The sequence below is a fragment of the Cibotium barometz genome, chromosome 13 (genome assembly GCF_041138505.1).
Source record: "Cibotium barometz isolate CiBa-2024 chromosome 13, ASM4113850v1, whole genome shotgun sequence".
Lineage (NCBI taxonomy): Eukaryota > Viridiplantae > Streptophyta > Polypodiopsida > Cyatheales > Cibotiaceae > Cibotium > Cibotium barometz.
In genome coordinates this window covers 40,768,231-40,784,340 of record NC_141058.1, presented here as the reverse complement: position 1 = coordinate 40,784,340, position 16,110 = coordinate 40,768,231, and the positions used below count along the sequence as shown (strand labels likewise).

At 42.2% G+C, this 16,110-nt stretch overlaps 1 protein-coding gene across 2 annotated transcripts in view; it reads right to left on the bottom strand.

Annotated features, from left to right (window-relative positions):
- LOC147632679 (chaperone protein dnaJ 15-like) overlaps nucleotides 1–10,997 on the bottom strand; it is an 88,160-nt gene extending 77,163 nt beyond the window's left edge. The window contains exon 1 of one of the 2 annotated variants that reach the window (XM_086807487.1): nucleotides 10,540–10,997. In XM_086807487.1, the coding sequence (XP_086663613.1) occupies nucleotides 10,540–10,682 (143 nt within the window). In that variant the 5' untranslated portion in view covers nucleotides 10,683–10,997. The remainder of the gene's footprint in view (nucleotides 1–10,539) is intronic. The other variant, XM_086807486.1, reaches the window with a different exon arrangement.
- Nucleotides 10,998–16,110: the final 5,113 nt, after the last annotated feature.

The window sequence follows — 16,110 nt, the reverse complement described above, 5'->3', positions numbered from 1 at the left end:
TGAGGCTGACAGTACATCTGCTTACGGGACTTCTATGATATTGTGTACTAGTCACAGGAGATGGTAAAGTTGGGTATCGTTCGCAGTCGGCCGCACCATGAACTATAACTGCAGCTATGGATAACTCTATCTCCATCTATGGTTAACAGAGATGGTTTTTGCCTTTGGAACTAAGGTATGATTGAGGAAGATTGGGACATTGATCTTTGTCATATGGTTCTGGCTGTTCTTGACCACAGGATTGGTCAATTAGATGATGAGATGATGCTATTTGTGGAGTTGGAATGGCATGGTTTGGTTGAGCTCAAAGTCTACGGCAACCTAAGCTAACACTTCGAGACTCTATGGAGGGCGTAAGTCTTGCGAGCAGTCCTAGAGTTGGTTTGGTTCATAGATATATGGATCGAGCTCTATTTGTGCATGTATTAATACACTTTTTGAGGTATTATTGTATTTTGGTGCCATTGGATCCTGGTACCATTGAGAATACTTTGGGTGATACTCTGGATTGTGTCGTGTGATGCATGCATATTGGCACGATACATCAAGTACCTTATTATGTGCATGGATGCACCACTAGGTGTGGCTCCTGCGGGATAGCCATGAGACATACGTGGAAAGTACTTCGTGGATGTATAATTTAGATGCATTGAGTGCTTTCATATGCTCATGTTGTACCATCAGTCGTGTGTCCTGCAGGATATCCATGGTGGGTGTAAGGCTTGCGAGCAGCTCTAAGACTGTTACTTTAGAGTAGGTAGAGCATCTTGAGGAGCATATTGTTTGCGAATGCATACGTATGTCCATAGTTGTCACGGTACGAAAATACGATACCGTACGGGAATTTTTGGTACGATATGAAATTTTCGGATACCGTACGATAAAATACGGTTTTTATTTTTTACACTAACAACCTATGGAGCTTCAAGCTTGAATGTGAGGGAAGGTTGGGAGGGGAGGAGTCTACAGTGCTTGAGGAACCAGAACATGGATATGTGTCTCTCCCGGTTGGATCCCCCGATTGTCTCCAAAAAAGAACCTGGATGGGTAATGCAATACCAAAGGTCTCCCAGTGTAGCTTTTATGACTAAGGGACCGTCCTTGCACAAATACGAGGAGTGCATCTAGGGTGATAAGTTTAGGGACTCCTCTCTAAATGGCCATGTCCAAATCTTCTCCCTCGTACATAACTTGAGAATCTAATTGTCTAGCCTACCTATACCAGGGATCCCCAAGCATAGTAGCAGGGGAACCCCGTTTCCCCCCATTGGGAACGGTGGAACGCGTTCCCCCATGGCCTGGACGAGTGGAACGATGGAAACGGGGTGAGGAACGTTGAGGTGGTGAAACATACGTGGAACGCCAGGGAACGATTGTGGAACGGGAGATGGAACACGTGCCTGCCGTTCCCCCACATGGGAACGATGATGACGTGGATTTTTAAAAAAAAAAATAGAAGCCCGTACGCTTTGCGCCAGTCGCTTTTCAGAAGTTCGCACCCGGGTCCCGTACGCCTTTCGCCCGTCGCTTTTCGGAAGTTCACGCCTGTATTGTAGTCGCCGTTGCTGTCCACTGCCCGTACTTTCCTGCCCGTACTGTTCTGTACCAGGCACTACAATCGCCCCAGCCAGGCCCCCAGCCCTTGCAGTGTACACACTAGTGACTACATTCATCTAGATTCTACAGTCTACATACTGCATAGTACAAGTCCACAACAGACTACAGTAGTACACTCGTGACTCAAGTTCTCAACACTGTGCCTGGTACCAACCTGCAAGCAGCAACAGTGCAATCTGCCTGGGCCCGAGTGATCAAGACTCAAGTTCAACAGTTTACATCTTTAGAAGGCAAGGCAGCAAGCTTTTCTCTTTCTTCTCTCTCTCTTTCTTTGTTTGAACTTTTGGTGTTTTAAAAATTACCTATGTCACAATCTGGACTGCACAGTCTCTAAACAAAAGAAAAAAAAAGGACTCATTTCTCTGTAATGGTTAACTTTGAAAGTCTATTCAACTTTTTGCCCGAATTTGCAGAAATCATGGCTTACTCGGGTTCAAAGCGATCGGCTTCGAATGCTACTTGGTGGGACGAGGTTGAAAGGCTAGAAAGGTATTCATCTAAGGGAGGTGCAACACGATGGAAATGCAAGAAATGTAACAAAGAGAAGTCAGGAGGAGCAAACCATGTGAGAGCACATCTATGCCATGTAAACAATGAAAAAGCACAAGTGAACAAATGCCCAGGGACAACACCTGAAATGCGTAGAGAGCTTTTGGCAAAGTACCCAAGTGAAGAGGAGAAAGCATGTGCATGAAAGAAACCGGCAATTGATGCATCTTACTTCAGTAGACATGGGGAAGATGTACACTTGGGAGATGGACAACAGTATGGAGGACTTGGGAGCTTTGCATTTTCCCAAGATTCGCAGTCTATGGGTGCAAGTTCCGGCAAGCAGCAAACCTTGGGAGCAGCTTGGGATCCCCGCAAGAAAGAGAGGGTAGATGCAACTGTTGCAAGGTTCTTTTATCATGATCATGTAGCATTCAATGTTGCCAAGTCTCCATATTTCATTGAAATGGTCCAAGAGATTGCACGGTATGGCCCAACATACAAGCCTCCTTCATATGAGATACTACGCACCACCTTGTTGCAAAAGGAGAAAGCTGCAATTGAATGTGCTTTAGAGTCTGTGCATGAAAGTTGGGCAAAGAATGGTGTGTCACTTATTGCAGATGGTTGGAGTGACACTCGAAAAAGGTCCATTCATGGCATGGTTGCTTATTCTCGAGGAAGAATGCAATTCATTTCCTCACATGATGCTTCTGGCACTGGAAAAACTGCAGATCAGCTTGTGAAAGAGGGGGCCGAAGGTATTGAGAAAGTTGGACCAGAGAATGTTATTCAGTTCTTAGCTGATGGTGAGGCAACAAATAGAGCAGCTGGTCTTAAGCTTGAAGACAGGTATCCGCATATCACATTTAGTCCATGCTTTGCTCATTGTTTGAGCAACTTATTGAAGGATGTTGGCAGCTTGCCATGGGTTGATCCACACATTCAAAAAGGCAAGGAGATAATAAGCTTCATTCAAAACCATCAGTTTATTTTGAATGAATTCCGCAAGAGATCGGCACGCTTTCGTTATAACTTTCTCATGATGAAGAGGTTATCCAAAGTGCAATTGCCTTTGAAGCAGTTGGTTGTATGCAATGAGTGGATGGGATGGGCACTTTCTCGGTCAAGAGCCGGCATAGAGGTTGCAAGAACCATACAAGACTTCACATTTTGGGATGAAGTCAATACTATCAATGCTATGATGAAGTCGATCATGCGCTTGATGCGGATTGCAGATGGACGGGAGCCATGCATTGGCAAGGTTTATGAGGGAGCTGACCGAATGATCGAGAAAATAGGGGAAATGGACTTGTCTGATGAGAAACATGCAGAGGTTCGAGAATTATGTGAAGCACGATGGAATGGTTATCATTCTCCTTTGCATGCTGCTGCGTATGTCTTGGATCCCGAGTTCCAAGGATGTGGACAAGAGGCCGATGATGAGGTGATGGATGGTTGGGAGACAGTGCTTTCTAGGCAGGTTCGTGATGCAGATAAACGAAGGTTGGTGAAAGACCAACTTGGATTTTATCGCAGCAAGTTGGGAAGGTTTGGATCGGCTGATGCACAGAGAGAGAGGTTAAAGATAGGGGCTGCTTTATGGTGGGAGGATTATGGGGCTCGTACACCACAGCTTCAATAGGTGCAAGCTCCTCTCCGATTGAGCAGCTATGGAGTGTGTTCGGCCATGTTGCATTCAAGAAGAGGAACAAATTTGGGACAAAACAAGTCAATGACTTTATTTTTGTAAGTGCTAATTTGCGCTTGCTTGGTGATATGGCATCTCCCAAACCAAAGAAGTTTATATTGCTTGATGAGGAGTCCTCGGATGATGAGGAGACACATGGACTTGCAGATCCTGGTCAGGATGGGATTGAAGATTTGGATGCTGCAGATGTTGGTCTTGATGATATGGCGTTCTTGGATGACATAGATGATAGTCTCCTTGATGGCATCAAGGGCAGTAGCCATGCATGATATCTCCTTACTATTTGCATGTCACCTTGAGGCTTGGACTTTGGACTTGGATTGTTTCTTTTATCTAGGCTGTGCCATGTGCTTTTTGTCACTCATGTCATGTATGATGTGGGCTAATTTATTTTGACTTGTGAGATCTATTCAGTGTTAGTATCTAGCCATGCAAATTATGGTGCACTAGACTTTAGTGTGTCTCTGATTTGGTTATATAAATGAGCATTGTATGTTAAGATTTATCGTCATTTCTAGGAATTATCTAGGTCGTTCCCTGTTTCCGTTCCCCCTCGTTCCCGTTCCCCCCTTTTCTCGTTCCCGTTCCCCTGGTGGTGCTTTCGTTCCGTTCCCATTCCCGTTCCGTTGCTACTATGTCCCCAAGTGATGTAGCAAGATTCTCTCATCCTACCAATCAAGTGTACACTACCAGTCTACCTCGCCAGATTTTTTAGGTCTCTCAACAACCCCATATGGAATACTGAGTGGACACGAAAGTTGCGAAGTATTGCGAGCATTTGGAATCTTCGTAAAGCAGGGTTTCTATATTTTTTTTAAGCATTTGGAATTTTTTTTTCAAGGAAAAAAAAAATTTGGTATATATATATATAACGTACGATATCGTGCGGTATCGTACTGTACGATATCGTGCGGTATCGTACTGTACGATATCGTGCGGTATTGTACGGTACGAACCCATTCGTACCGGTACGAGAAACAACTATGCGTATGTCATGCATACGTGTGTCATATGTAGAATGATGCATGGTTTTGTTTTTGGCTAACACAGGTTACGTGTTTCCACTTGGTTTTAGACTTTTGCTGCAAGTTCTGAAGGAACAAGCAAGAGTTGTTTGTCACTTTGATGTGACAATGTGGCCTTATTGTCCAGGATGATTGTTTCATCACCCAGATGCACTGGAGGGGCATTGCTTTTGTCATATGGGGAATCTTTGCTCATACGATGCCTTACTGTGTTATTGAGTGCAATCGAGGACGCTTGCTATTTTTCAAGAGGGGGGTATGTTACGACCCTGTGTTTTTCTCTCGACAGTCAGCAGGTGGGCACGGGCATGGGATGGACAGTGTGAACGGCATCAGTTTGGAATTGAGAAGAAACCCATGTGTGGCCAGCCCAAGTGTGAAGAGGACAAAAGGATTTCAAGTTTTTAAGGTTTTAAAACCTTTGATGATAAAATAATTATTATTATTTTTGGAGGATGTGCTTTTGCTATTGCGTTTAGTTTTTTGGAGAAAAAGCAAGCTGAGGCACCTCCTTATAAAGCGCAGGGTGGTAGAGTCGAGGTGGTGGTGTATGGCGCTTCTTCTCTTTGGTTGGCTAGTTGTTGGCGCACGGCTATTGAGGCACCGCTGTAGGCAAGGCAAGGCGTTGGTTAGCCAGGCGCAAGGGCTGAGAGAAGGCATCATGGGTGGGGATGCACGGTAGCAACCAGTCGCCAAAAAGCAAGTCCAAGAAGGCGTACCACAGGTTTGGGGAGGCGGTGCAGGGGATGGGCGCACAGCAACGAACCAACCAGGTGCTAGCGGTCGTGGAGCAGGTCACATGCAGGTGACGGTTGCGTGTGTGGAAGCAGCCAGGCGGGCGGCTTTCTGCAGCATGGAGCAGGCCGCACCGCCGGGGCATCTCCCAGATCGGACAGGCTTAGACCAGCAAGATGGGAGCGGGCCTATGGACAAGCTCACTGGGTACCCTTCGCCCCCTTGCATACAACACCTTTTTGTTACAGGACAGCAAACCGCCTCTGAGGACACTACGCCTTCTGAGCCTCGATTGAAGGCACCTGCACCAGCCGTGAGATCGCTATCAATCCCTCCAAGGTCAAGGTCTCTATTGAGTATGGCTTATGTGAAGTGAAAGCTGTGAGGCTCTCCTAACAAAGAAAGCAAGGGTGTTGAAGTGTTTTGTGTGCGAGTGTTTGTTTCACCGCCCGTCAAATTTCTGAAAACCCATTACAGTTGAGGTTGTGAAAAAGCAAAAAACAGTCCACACCCCGAATGCCACATCCATCACGACGGCCACGCTTGAGGAAGAGACGCGTCGCCAATCTAGGGCTCTACATATGCGAGTAACAAGCTTGCAAACGGGCAACTCACCGAAAGAGGAAGGTGAGACTTTATGTAGACAGATGGGACTCACTGACACCCCTTATGCTTGGCGAGTTGGGAAGGACTTGACGAGGGACAGGCCTCTCCTCCTCAAGTTCAAACATATGAAGTCCCGTTTGGCTTTCTTGAAGAAGAGGGCCACCCTCCGAACCACCAAAATATACCTTGGAGATGACCTCACCCCCCTACAAGTGGAACACAAGAAAGCCGGGATGGTTCAGGTTATGGAAGTCCACAAGGCAGGAAAATGGGCCGTTTATCGTGATGACCAAGTCATCATCACAGATAAACGCCCCACACGGTGCGGGGCCTATGAGACCATAGATGCATTGAGAATGGGAGTATGGAATTGCAATGGAACTCTATGGTTGACACAGGAGGCTTCATAGAGACTTACACAGATAGGGATATTATCTTCTACACAGAAACGCATCAAAGTCTTGAGAGAGGGCTACCCAAAGTGGATGGGAATCAGCTTTCAGAGGACAAACACGCATCATGGGGGGGGGGGGGGGTGCATGGCTCGGGATGAGTGGCATGCTTGTTTCGCCCTCATTTGAGAGACATGCTCACAATGGTTAGACACAATGAGGAGGCTCGTTTTATGTGGATGTGATTAGCCAGGCCTGGCTTGAGAGTGATGCATATTGCAGTATGCTACTTCCCACCAGAGAAATCAGAATATGCATGCAGGTTGACAGAGAAATGGGAGACTCCCTATGCGCCATTATTTGCAGACATTACAGAGTTCTCCTAGCAAGGTATTAGGATACTTTAATGCACGGACAAAAGGGGAACAAGTGGAGACATATGACTTCAGGGAGATGCCACTATGTTGTCAGAAATTGACTTGGCTAAGATGGGCCTCCAGAGGACCAACCAAGATATGGGAAATGCAACATCATATGGTAGACACTTGTTGGAGATGGGGGCTATGCATGAGCTGGTTATATATAATGGGTTGTCGAGACGAACAGCCTTACATCTTTTCTGCATGGGGGAGGCACTAGTACGGTGGATTAGTTCATGGGATCTCCCGCTCTTATACCACACGTCTCAGACTTCACCATCCCTCCTCCCCCCATACTAGCTGTGTAACAAGGAAGTATTCGTATTGGAGGATCCTGTCACACAAATCCTCACACCATCTTCTATATGCTGAGTTTCGCGAGTTTAGCAATCCACTTTAATACTTCAAACTTAAGAGAGATATTAGAGAAAGATGAGAACTGTACACCATATGGGGTCCCGCATTACCCACTGAAGAGCCCCCTATCCTGTTACCGAGATAGTATTTGCTTTATTATCTTTAAAGAGACTAACGGTGTGACTGACGATAAGCCAAACACAAGACCTCTAAAGACCAAGTGTTGGGTTGAACTGTACACTGCTATAGAAACACCAAAGATGTCCAATCTCGAGCCTATGCACTCTTCCCAATGGAATGAGGGAGGGATGCAAAGCTAGGGCTGAGAGAGGGGCTGTTTGGGACTGTTCTAGACTAAGTATGAATGCTATAAATGAATATGAATGCTGCGTTTTACCTTCACCAAGTGGTTGGAGCAAAATGATGATAAGATGAATGCTGAAAATTGTATGGATGTAGAAAACGCAAGGTTTACTCATGGCTGAATGCTGAGAACTGCTGCGTTTGTTGATGGAGGGCTGATTCCATTCACCAAAATGGCACGTGGGAGTTGTGTGACTTGCCTCTTGGCAAGCGTGCCATCGGCACAAAGTGTGTCTACAAGTTGAAGCGGAAAGCTTATGGCAATGTTGACCGCTACAAAGCCCGTCTTGTTGCAAAGAACTATGCTGAGCAGCAGGGCATTGACTTTGAAGTAACTTTTGCCCCCACTTCACGCATCACTACTATCCGTTGTGTCATTGCTATTGCAACTCAGAGGCATTGGGAAGTGCATCAGCTCAACATAAAGATTGCCTTTCTTCATGGTGATCTGCTTGAGGAGGTACATGTCAGTCAACCTCCTGGCTTTCAGGTACATGGCTCTGAAAATAAGGTATGCCGGCTGCGTAAGGCCTTATATGGGTTGCAGCAGGCACCCCGGGTATGGTATGCCAAGATACATGCACATTTGCTTGCCATTGGTTTTCAGAACAGCCACACGGAACCAACACTTTATGTCCTGAAGTGTGAATCAGAATTTCTGATTTTAATTTTATATGTTGATGATATGCTCTTAACTGGGCCATCCACTCTCCAAATTGCAGCATTCAAAGCTGATTTGCAGCGGTACTTTGCGATGACAGATATGGGCCAGTTACATTACTATCTTGGCATTCAGTTTGCACAGGTTAAGGGGGGCATTATGATGGCTCAGTCCAAGTACATTGGACAGCTTTTGAGTTGAGGATTGCAAACCTGTCTCTACCCCTATGGAGCCTGGTTTTAGATTCTCCTTGGAGGATGACAATGAGCCTTTTGATGCCACACTCTATCAGCAGGCTGTTGGATGCCTTATCTATTTATGTCATACGAGGCCTGACTTACAGTATGCCATCTCCCAATTGAGCAGATCCATGCATATGCCCAGTACACAACATTGGCAAGCAGTGAAAAGAGTCTTCAGATATTTGAAAGGCACTCAATCATTGGGCCTTTTCTATGGTGACGGTTCTTCACTTAGCATGCATGCTTTCACAGACAGTGACAGGGCCGGTTGTTACGACACTCGGGTGTCGCATAGTGGCAATTGTTTTCTGCTCGGAGCTTCATGCATCTCATGGTTCAGCAAGAAGCAACCTACAGTTGCTACATCCAGTTGTGAGGCTGAGTACAAGGCAGCCTCTACAGCTATAATGGAGTGTCTGGCTTCGGAAGTTGCTTGCAGATCTTGATATTGGTCAGACTTCTCCCGCTACTATCTATCCTAACAGTCAGAGTGCCTTGGCTATTGCACGCAATCCAATGTTTCATGCGCGTACTAAGCACATTGAGGTTCATTCTCACTATGTCAGGGAGCGATTGTCTTATGTTCCGACGCAGGACAACTTGGCAAATCTCTTCACGAAGGCTTTATCACGGCCCAAGTTTGAAGCTTTTCGGCAAGCTTTACACTTGGTTCCATTTGTTACGTGATTCTGCTATCCCTGTACTATCATCGGTTGCCATATCCATTATGGATAAACATGTGCAACCGTGATTTAGATGCCAAGTATCTCTGAGACATTTCCAGGATACTTTTGCCATACCATGGAGGGGGGTTTGTTGCCACTTATTCCCTAGTATGTCTTGTAGGCTAGCTAGATTAGGCTAGATCCTGTTTTTAGTCCTTTTAGGACACTTAGGGCAGTTATGACTCTTAAGTCATTAACTGCTATGACACATGTGACACGACACCCACTTAGGGTTATCTCATGTTGTCACATCAGTTGTACTTACGTATTATTTTTTCCTGCACTGCAATACATTTCGTGCTTCTCTGTTGTCTCACTCCTTGAACCAACAGTGCTCCTATCTCTACCAGGCTGTACCAGCATCCCTCCCTTGCTTGGTGATGAGACCCTCAACTGCCCCATGGAGATCCTAAGTGGCATGCATGTTCCCAAGTGCCCTAAAAGCCTCCGACACGAGGAGGGGATTATGGTACAAGGCCATTCTCAATGCAACTCCCAGTCAATCCTTGTCCCCTAGAGATATATCTACCCCATGGCACCTCTGCTACATGAGTTAAGTCCTACTGAAGTTGTAGATAATGCCTATTTACTCTTAGTCATGCTTCTTGTCATGTTACTGGTGTTATTGGTGAATCTCATCAAGAGCCTGAAGTTGATACAAAACACCCAAAACATCATGAAATATTCAAGCAAGATGTCATATCAAGTCCATCGAGGCTCAAGTTGTGTCTTGAGTCGTGAGCTTACTTTCTTTGCTAACAGGACTATGCCATATGGTAACCTATGCTCGGGACAGTTGCTCTACTATGGCATGCTGTATGCATTGGATCGTGTGCTATCTCAAGTGTCTGGTGCTACTGGTTGGAATATCACGATTGAAACCTGCTTTTGATTGAATTTAAGTAACCGTATTCACAAAATTAGTGTGCCCCTCCCTCTTCAAAAAAGCAAAAAACAAAAAACAAAAAAGCATCAGCAAAAAGCTTCTTCTTTTTTTTTTTATCTTGTAATATTTTGAATGCCATAATGTTCCCCTTAAAAATTCCAGATTCTGAACAATCCAGATGTTTTTTCCGAGAAAAAAGACATCCAACACTGCCTACTCCACAAAAAGGGAAATTATTTTTTTAAAACACGATCGAGTAGAATCTAATCCGTGTATTTATGCAAGTAAAAATGGGAAATTAAAATGCTTACTTGAGTGCCAATTTTCTGTAGGCAGCCTTGATTTGCTCCTCGGATGCATCGCGGGGCACATGCAGGACTTCGTAGGGGTCCCTGCGAGGCATTAAAGCAGGGTTAACATCTCCTTTCTGTCGGCCTTTGCTGTGACTAGACATTTTTCCTCGCCTAATCTCAACAATTAGTAACAGTAGTCTCCTTGCAAACTGAACACGGTCTGATGCTGCCGGCTCTGCTGCTGCTACTGATCAGTTGTGCATGGCAACATGGGCGTCTCTCAAGAGCAATCCTAAAAGAATGGGTCATGGGCGGACGCCAACCAACACCGCACGCACAGCTGCCCTCTCTCAGTTGCTTGATAATCACCCTTCTCACCAACAAATTAATGTTGCACCCAACAAAAAGACAAGATTGAGATTCTCTCCACGATTTTTTGGCACACCTTCTAAAGTTCTCAACTTCTAACCACCACCTTAAGACAATGAAATTGAGGCCCTTTCAAATGAATTAAGAGAGAATATTCCACATTATTTTCTAGTCATCTTAAAGGTTGGCAAAGGTGCTTTTTTTAGAGGGAATCTTGCATGGATGATGGGACATTTGTCCTCCTCCCCCAACCCCTCTCTCTCTCTCTCTCTCTCTAATGGGCCCCCACCAGGGCCCACAACTTCACCTTTCTCTTTCCACAAATTGACAACTTTGAATGCATAGGTTTGTGTGAATATAATATACACACATCATAACTCCATAATAACTTTTGGACTGTGTGAAAATATACACATCAAAACTTTAGGTCTGTGTGAATATAATATAGGCACATCTCAACTTGTTTTGTGAATATATGCTATGTACACATCATAATAGTGCTTATATGTGCCTTCGACAAACATAAAAAGTGAAGCTCCAATTAGACAAAAGAACATGTTCAAACACCCCAATCAACGAGAGATAACTTTATGAAAAAGTTAGCATTGGGACTCAACAAGGATTAAATGTCTAACACCATCTTACTTTACCTTTTAAAATAAGATAGTGTTAGACATATTACCTTTTCCCTTTCCACCGTACGTAGTAATATTAAACCCACCCCATGTGAAAGGCCATTAGAGAGTCACATCCTTTTGTAGCATATGGCAAGGCTTGCAATTTTCATCTTTTTGTGTCCATAGATGCAAGTGAAGGCACCCCTAGTTTGAGGTCCTTTACAAAGATTTCCCAAAATCCTCATCCAGTATCAGCTAGGCCCCATCTTAGGCACAAGCATGACTCATAGGTCCCTTCTCTATTAATGATACTTTATGAATTAGGTAGCAAGGCAAAGTCACATTTCATTTTTCATCCACATGCTACTTTATTAGAAAAGGATAGGGATTGAAATCTAGGGCCCTATGAACAATACCCCCCAAAGCCTCTTCTTAATTCCACCCTCATTGAGTGAAGGTAAATGTGAAGATAATCTCATTGAGAGCTCGTAGAAGTGAAGCAAGCAAGGATATTTTATATTTTTTCTAAGAAGAACACATTTCATTTTAACTTATAATGGCCATATTATTATACACATGGATAGATTTTTTTATGGTTCCTAAGGTTACTTCCACAAATTTTCTCTATAAGTGCAGTGAATGTGAACACATTCACTACACATTCTATAAGTGTAGTTAATGTGAACACATTCCATTTCACCAACAAAAACGATTATAAATGACATAAAACTAGTATAGCTTGAATCCATGCATAAAATCCTCAAGTACGGATTGCTTCCCAATATATGAATGTGAACACATTCCATTTCACCAACAAAAACAATTATAAAGATGACATAAAACTAGTCTAGCTTGAATCCATGCATAAAATCCTCAAGTACGGATTGCTTCCCAATATCTGACCTAGCCATATCTTTAGCCAAAATACCAAAAACTAGAGGGTTTGCCAAGAAACATATAACAGGGAAATGCACACTCTTGAGCATAAAAATAAACAAAATGTAAAAAAAATTCTACCCCTCCTTTGTCAAAGTAAAGGTAGTTGAGATTACACACAATTGTACACACATTCCTAAATATTAGAAAGAAAAGAGAGCAAAAAAGAAAAACTTAACTTTAAGAATAAAAAGGAAAGAAATGGAAAGTTTCTTTTTTTATAGATGTGAGAGGGTACTAAAACACATGTCACGAGGGTTAATTCAGACCATGTACCTCTCTTCTAGAGAAACAAGAGCGAAACCACTAGTTCAAATCCCAGGAGGCAAACAGTCTTTCCTCTCTGATGCTCACACGTTCATGGATTGCACTATCATGCATACACGCAGCGCTGAGCATGTAGAGACTGTACACATTTTTTTATAAATCTAAGTCCCCTCATACATTTCAAGAAACTAGGAACACATATCCACACCATTCATACTGGTATTTGTCACTATCCATATCTAGTAAAAAAATCTAGTGAAGGGTCCTAACTACATCCCTATTCTCCCTTTAAATCTATTCATTACATTTTGGAACGCATGGCATTCTGTTTCTTCTCATCTTTAAATTCATTCATTACTAATGAAGAACTTTGGAATGTATGGCACTCTATTTCTTCTCATCTTTAAATCTAGCTTATCTTGGATCATAAGCAATTGATTTGTAGTATATTTTTACATGACTTTATAAATTATTACCCAACTACAAACATAATAGCCTCTATGGTTTCTAAACTCCAATATTGTGAATTAAATTTTTTTAAAAACTATCGATTTTCATTTGTGGTCATGACAAAACTTTGTAAATCTCTACCTTCATTTGTAGAATATTAATTGTAGTAGTGTCTCTTGAGATAAATTTAACTCTGAAGAGTTTTCTCATGTACTTGAAGAAGCAATAATTCAACAAATACATAATATTATCCTTGATAATAATATCATGATACCACCTCAAGTTAATCTTCCATATTTTATGGGAATTTGTAAAATCCACAAAAATAGTTTCAAATGGATAGCTAGATGGATAACTAATGCCCGCACATGACCAATCACCATTTTGTTATACTTTACACATTCTCACCAACCATTCTTTTATAATCTTTTATACTCGTTTACACCACTCATGCATATTCTCATAAATTCACCACTCCTTTATACTCTAGCCTCACATTCTCACCAACCATTCTTTTATAATCTTTTATACTCGTTTACACCACTCATGCATATTCTCATAAATTCACCACTCCTTTATACTCTAGCCTCAACTCTCACCAATCTCCACTCTTTCTTATACTCTAGCCTTGACTCTTTATAGTAGTGATAAAACTTACTAAATACATTAAAAATAAATATTAATGTCTTTTGACTTATAGATAATTAATTTTATTTTCTTCTAACATCCATGGTCATATTATAATATAATTATTTTTTTCTAACATCCATGGTCATATTATAATATAATTATTTTGACATCACTTCCTGCTATGAAACCATAGCTTGTGTAGAAAAACTTAGCCTTATTAGATTATTAGAATAACCTTATTAAATAAATAGAATAACTTTGTAAGAATCATTAGAGAAAAGCAATCTTGTTAAATCATTAGAATAGAAAAAATTAGCTTTATTACATCATTAGAATAACCTTGTAATATTGCTTAAACACTAGGATTCACTGATTTTAATAACTATTGTTAATATTCTAATGCTTCTAAAAAACATAAATCGAAATTCTCAACCATTAAAGAGTTCTTATAGCTTAACATATTAGTGCTTAATTTCTACACCAAAGTGTCTATAATCATTAAGAAAAAAATTCAAGTATCCCAATGCTTGCTCACCCTTATGGTGTAACCTATTTTGCTAGGTGTTTATGTGACATGAAGCAAAAGTGATGTTGAGTACCTTATTAATGATTGTGAAGTGGCACCCTTAATGATGTGGGTTAGGCATCGTGTGTTAACCTAGCCACCATGTATAATATTGGGCCAAGTGTTTTTCTATACTGAGGCTATGAAATTGGAAGCTAATGTGAGGAGGTGCCACAACACGGATACAAGCAGATTTGTGGACAAGTGAAGCAAGAGTGGCTATGAAATTCATGGATTTTACACAGCAGTCTAGAGAACCACAAGTAAGTACTTAAATCTCATTGTAATCTTGTTAACCCTTATGGATTTCTTGGGATTCCAATGGATAAATAGTGTGGTAATGGACCTTAAGTGAAAGATACTCTTTGGGTTAGTCTCTTCGGTAAATTTTGTTGTTACGTGCATACATGTACTAGTTTGCATTTATGACAGTCAATGCATAGATCCTTGGTACACATTGCATCCTAACTCTACTTTGCTTGAGTCAAAAGTTGGGGCTTTAAGATGAAGGGCTGGAATTTAAAAGATTTTTCGCTTAGTACCTGGCCATCATTAACAACACAGAACCTAGAAAGGAGTCCATGTGCATTCAAGAAGCTTGGACCAAGAAACTATTCCAGGAGGCCAGTTTTCCACACCTACTTCTATCTCTTGCCCCGATGACCTGATTTCAGAATGGGCAATTGCACTTTGCTATCTGCCACCACTAGCACTAAGCCCTTGAAGTTTGGTCCCATTCTGACAAGTTTGGATTCAAACCATTCTAGGTGCCCTAGGTCAGTTACATTTTTTATCCACGATAAAAATAGCAAAAGGCTTTATGCGAGAGCAATATCAAGTGATAGTAGTGTTGTCCACTATACAAACTAGTGCCTACTGAGTTTGGTGCAATCCGATCTAGTTTGCCCCCAAAACGGATTGGACTAAGAACCTTCCACATTCAACTATTGTTGCCTGCTAAAAATTGGGCCAATTGCAATTCCGAGCCAAGCTAAGAATAGAAAAAGGCTTTATGGGGTTTTTATGCCTATTTTTGTTGTTATTTGTAAGTGATTTCTATACCATACCTAACCATGTTAAATAATATAAGGGTCATAGTGGCTGGTTTAGGCTAAAGGAAACTTGTATGGGGGTTTACATAGTAAACATAGCCGCAAACAGGCGCCTGAAACAAGGCTCGGACACCAAATTGACCCTTATTTTTTAGTAATTGCTTCGTATGAAGGAGTAGATAACTTTATTTGTTAGAGACATGAACTAAAGAAAGATAGATCATAATAAGAGAAACATAGTCCGTGTTTAGACCATTTGGAGATTCCTCATGGTTTGGCTGGTATTTGCGAAACGAATTCAACACCACTTTTTAGTGTTTTTTTAAACGTATCATCTCTATTTTGGTTAAAGAATGGGTTTTTAGAAAAGATGGCTATCTTTATATTTATCATGCATGGTAATCTAACAAATTTTCGTGGGTTGTTTTTTAGGCTATTTTTTTCAGAGCCTTCATGTAATTCTGTGTAGGAAGAGAGAGAGAGAGAGAGAGAGAGAGAGAGAGAGAGAGAGAGAGAGAGAGAGAGAGAGAGAGAGAGAGAGAGAGAGAGAGATTTTACTTAGAGACTTTTTTTGAGATTCGGGCCCCGATCGGTACTGTTTACCTGTCAGATAGTGAACGAGATTGAAGCCCTCTGGGAGCCTTGTGGTAGAACCTATAGAGGACGAGATCGAGAAGGAGGAATACTCGGGATAGCCGCAAAA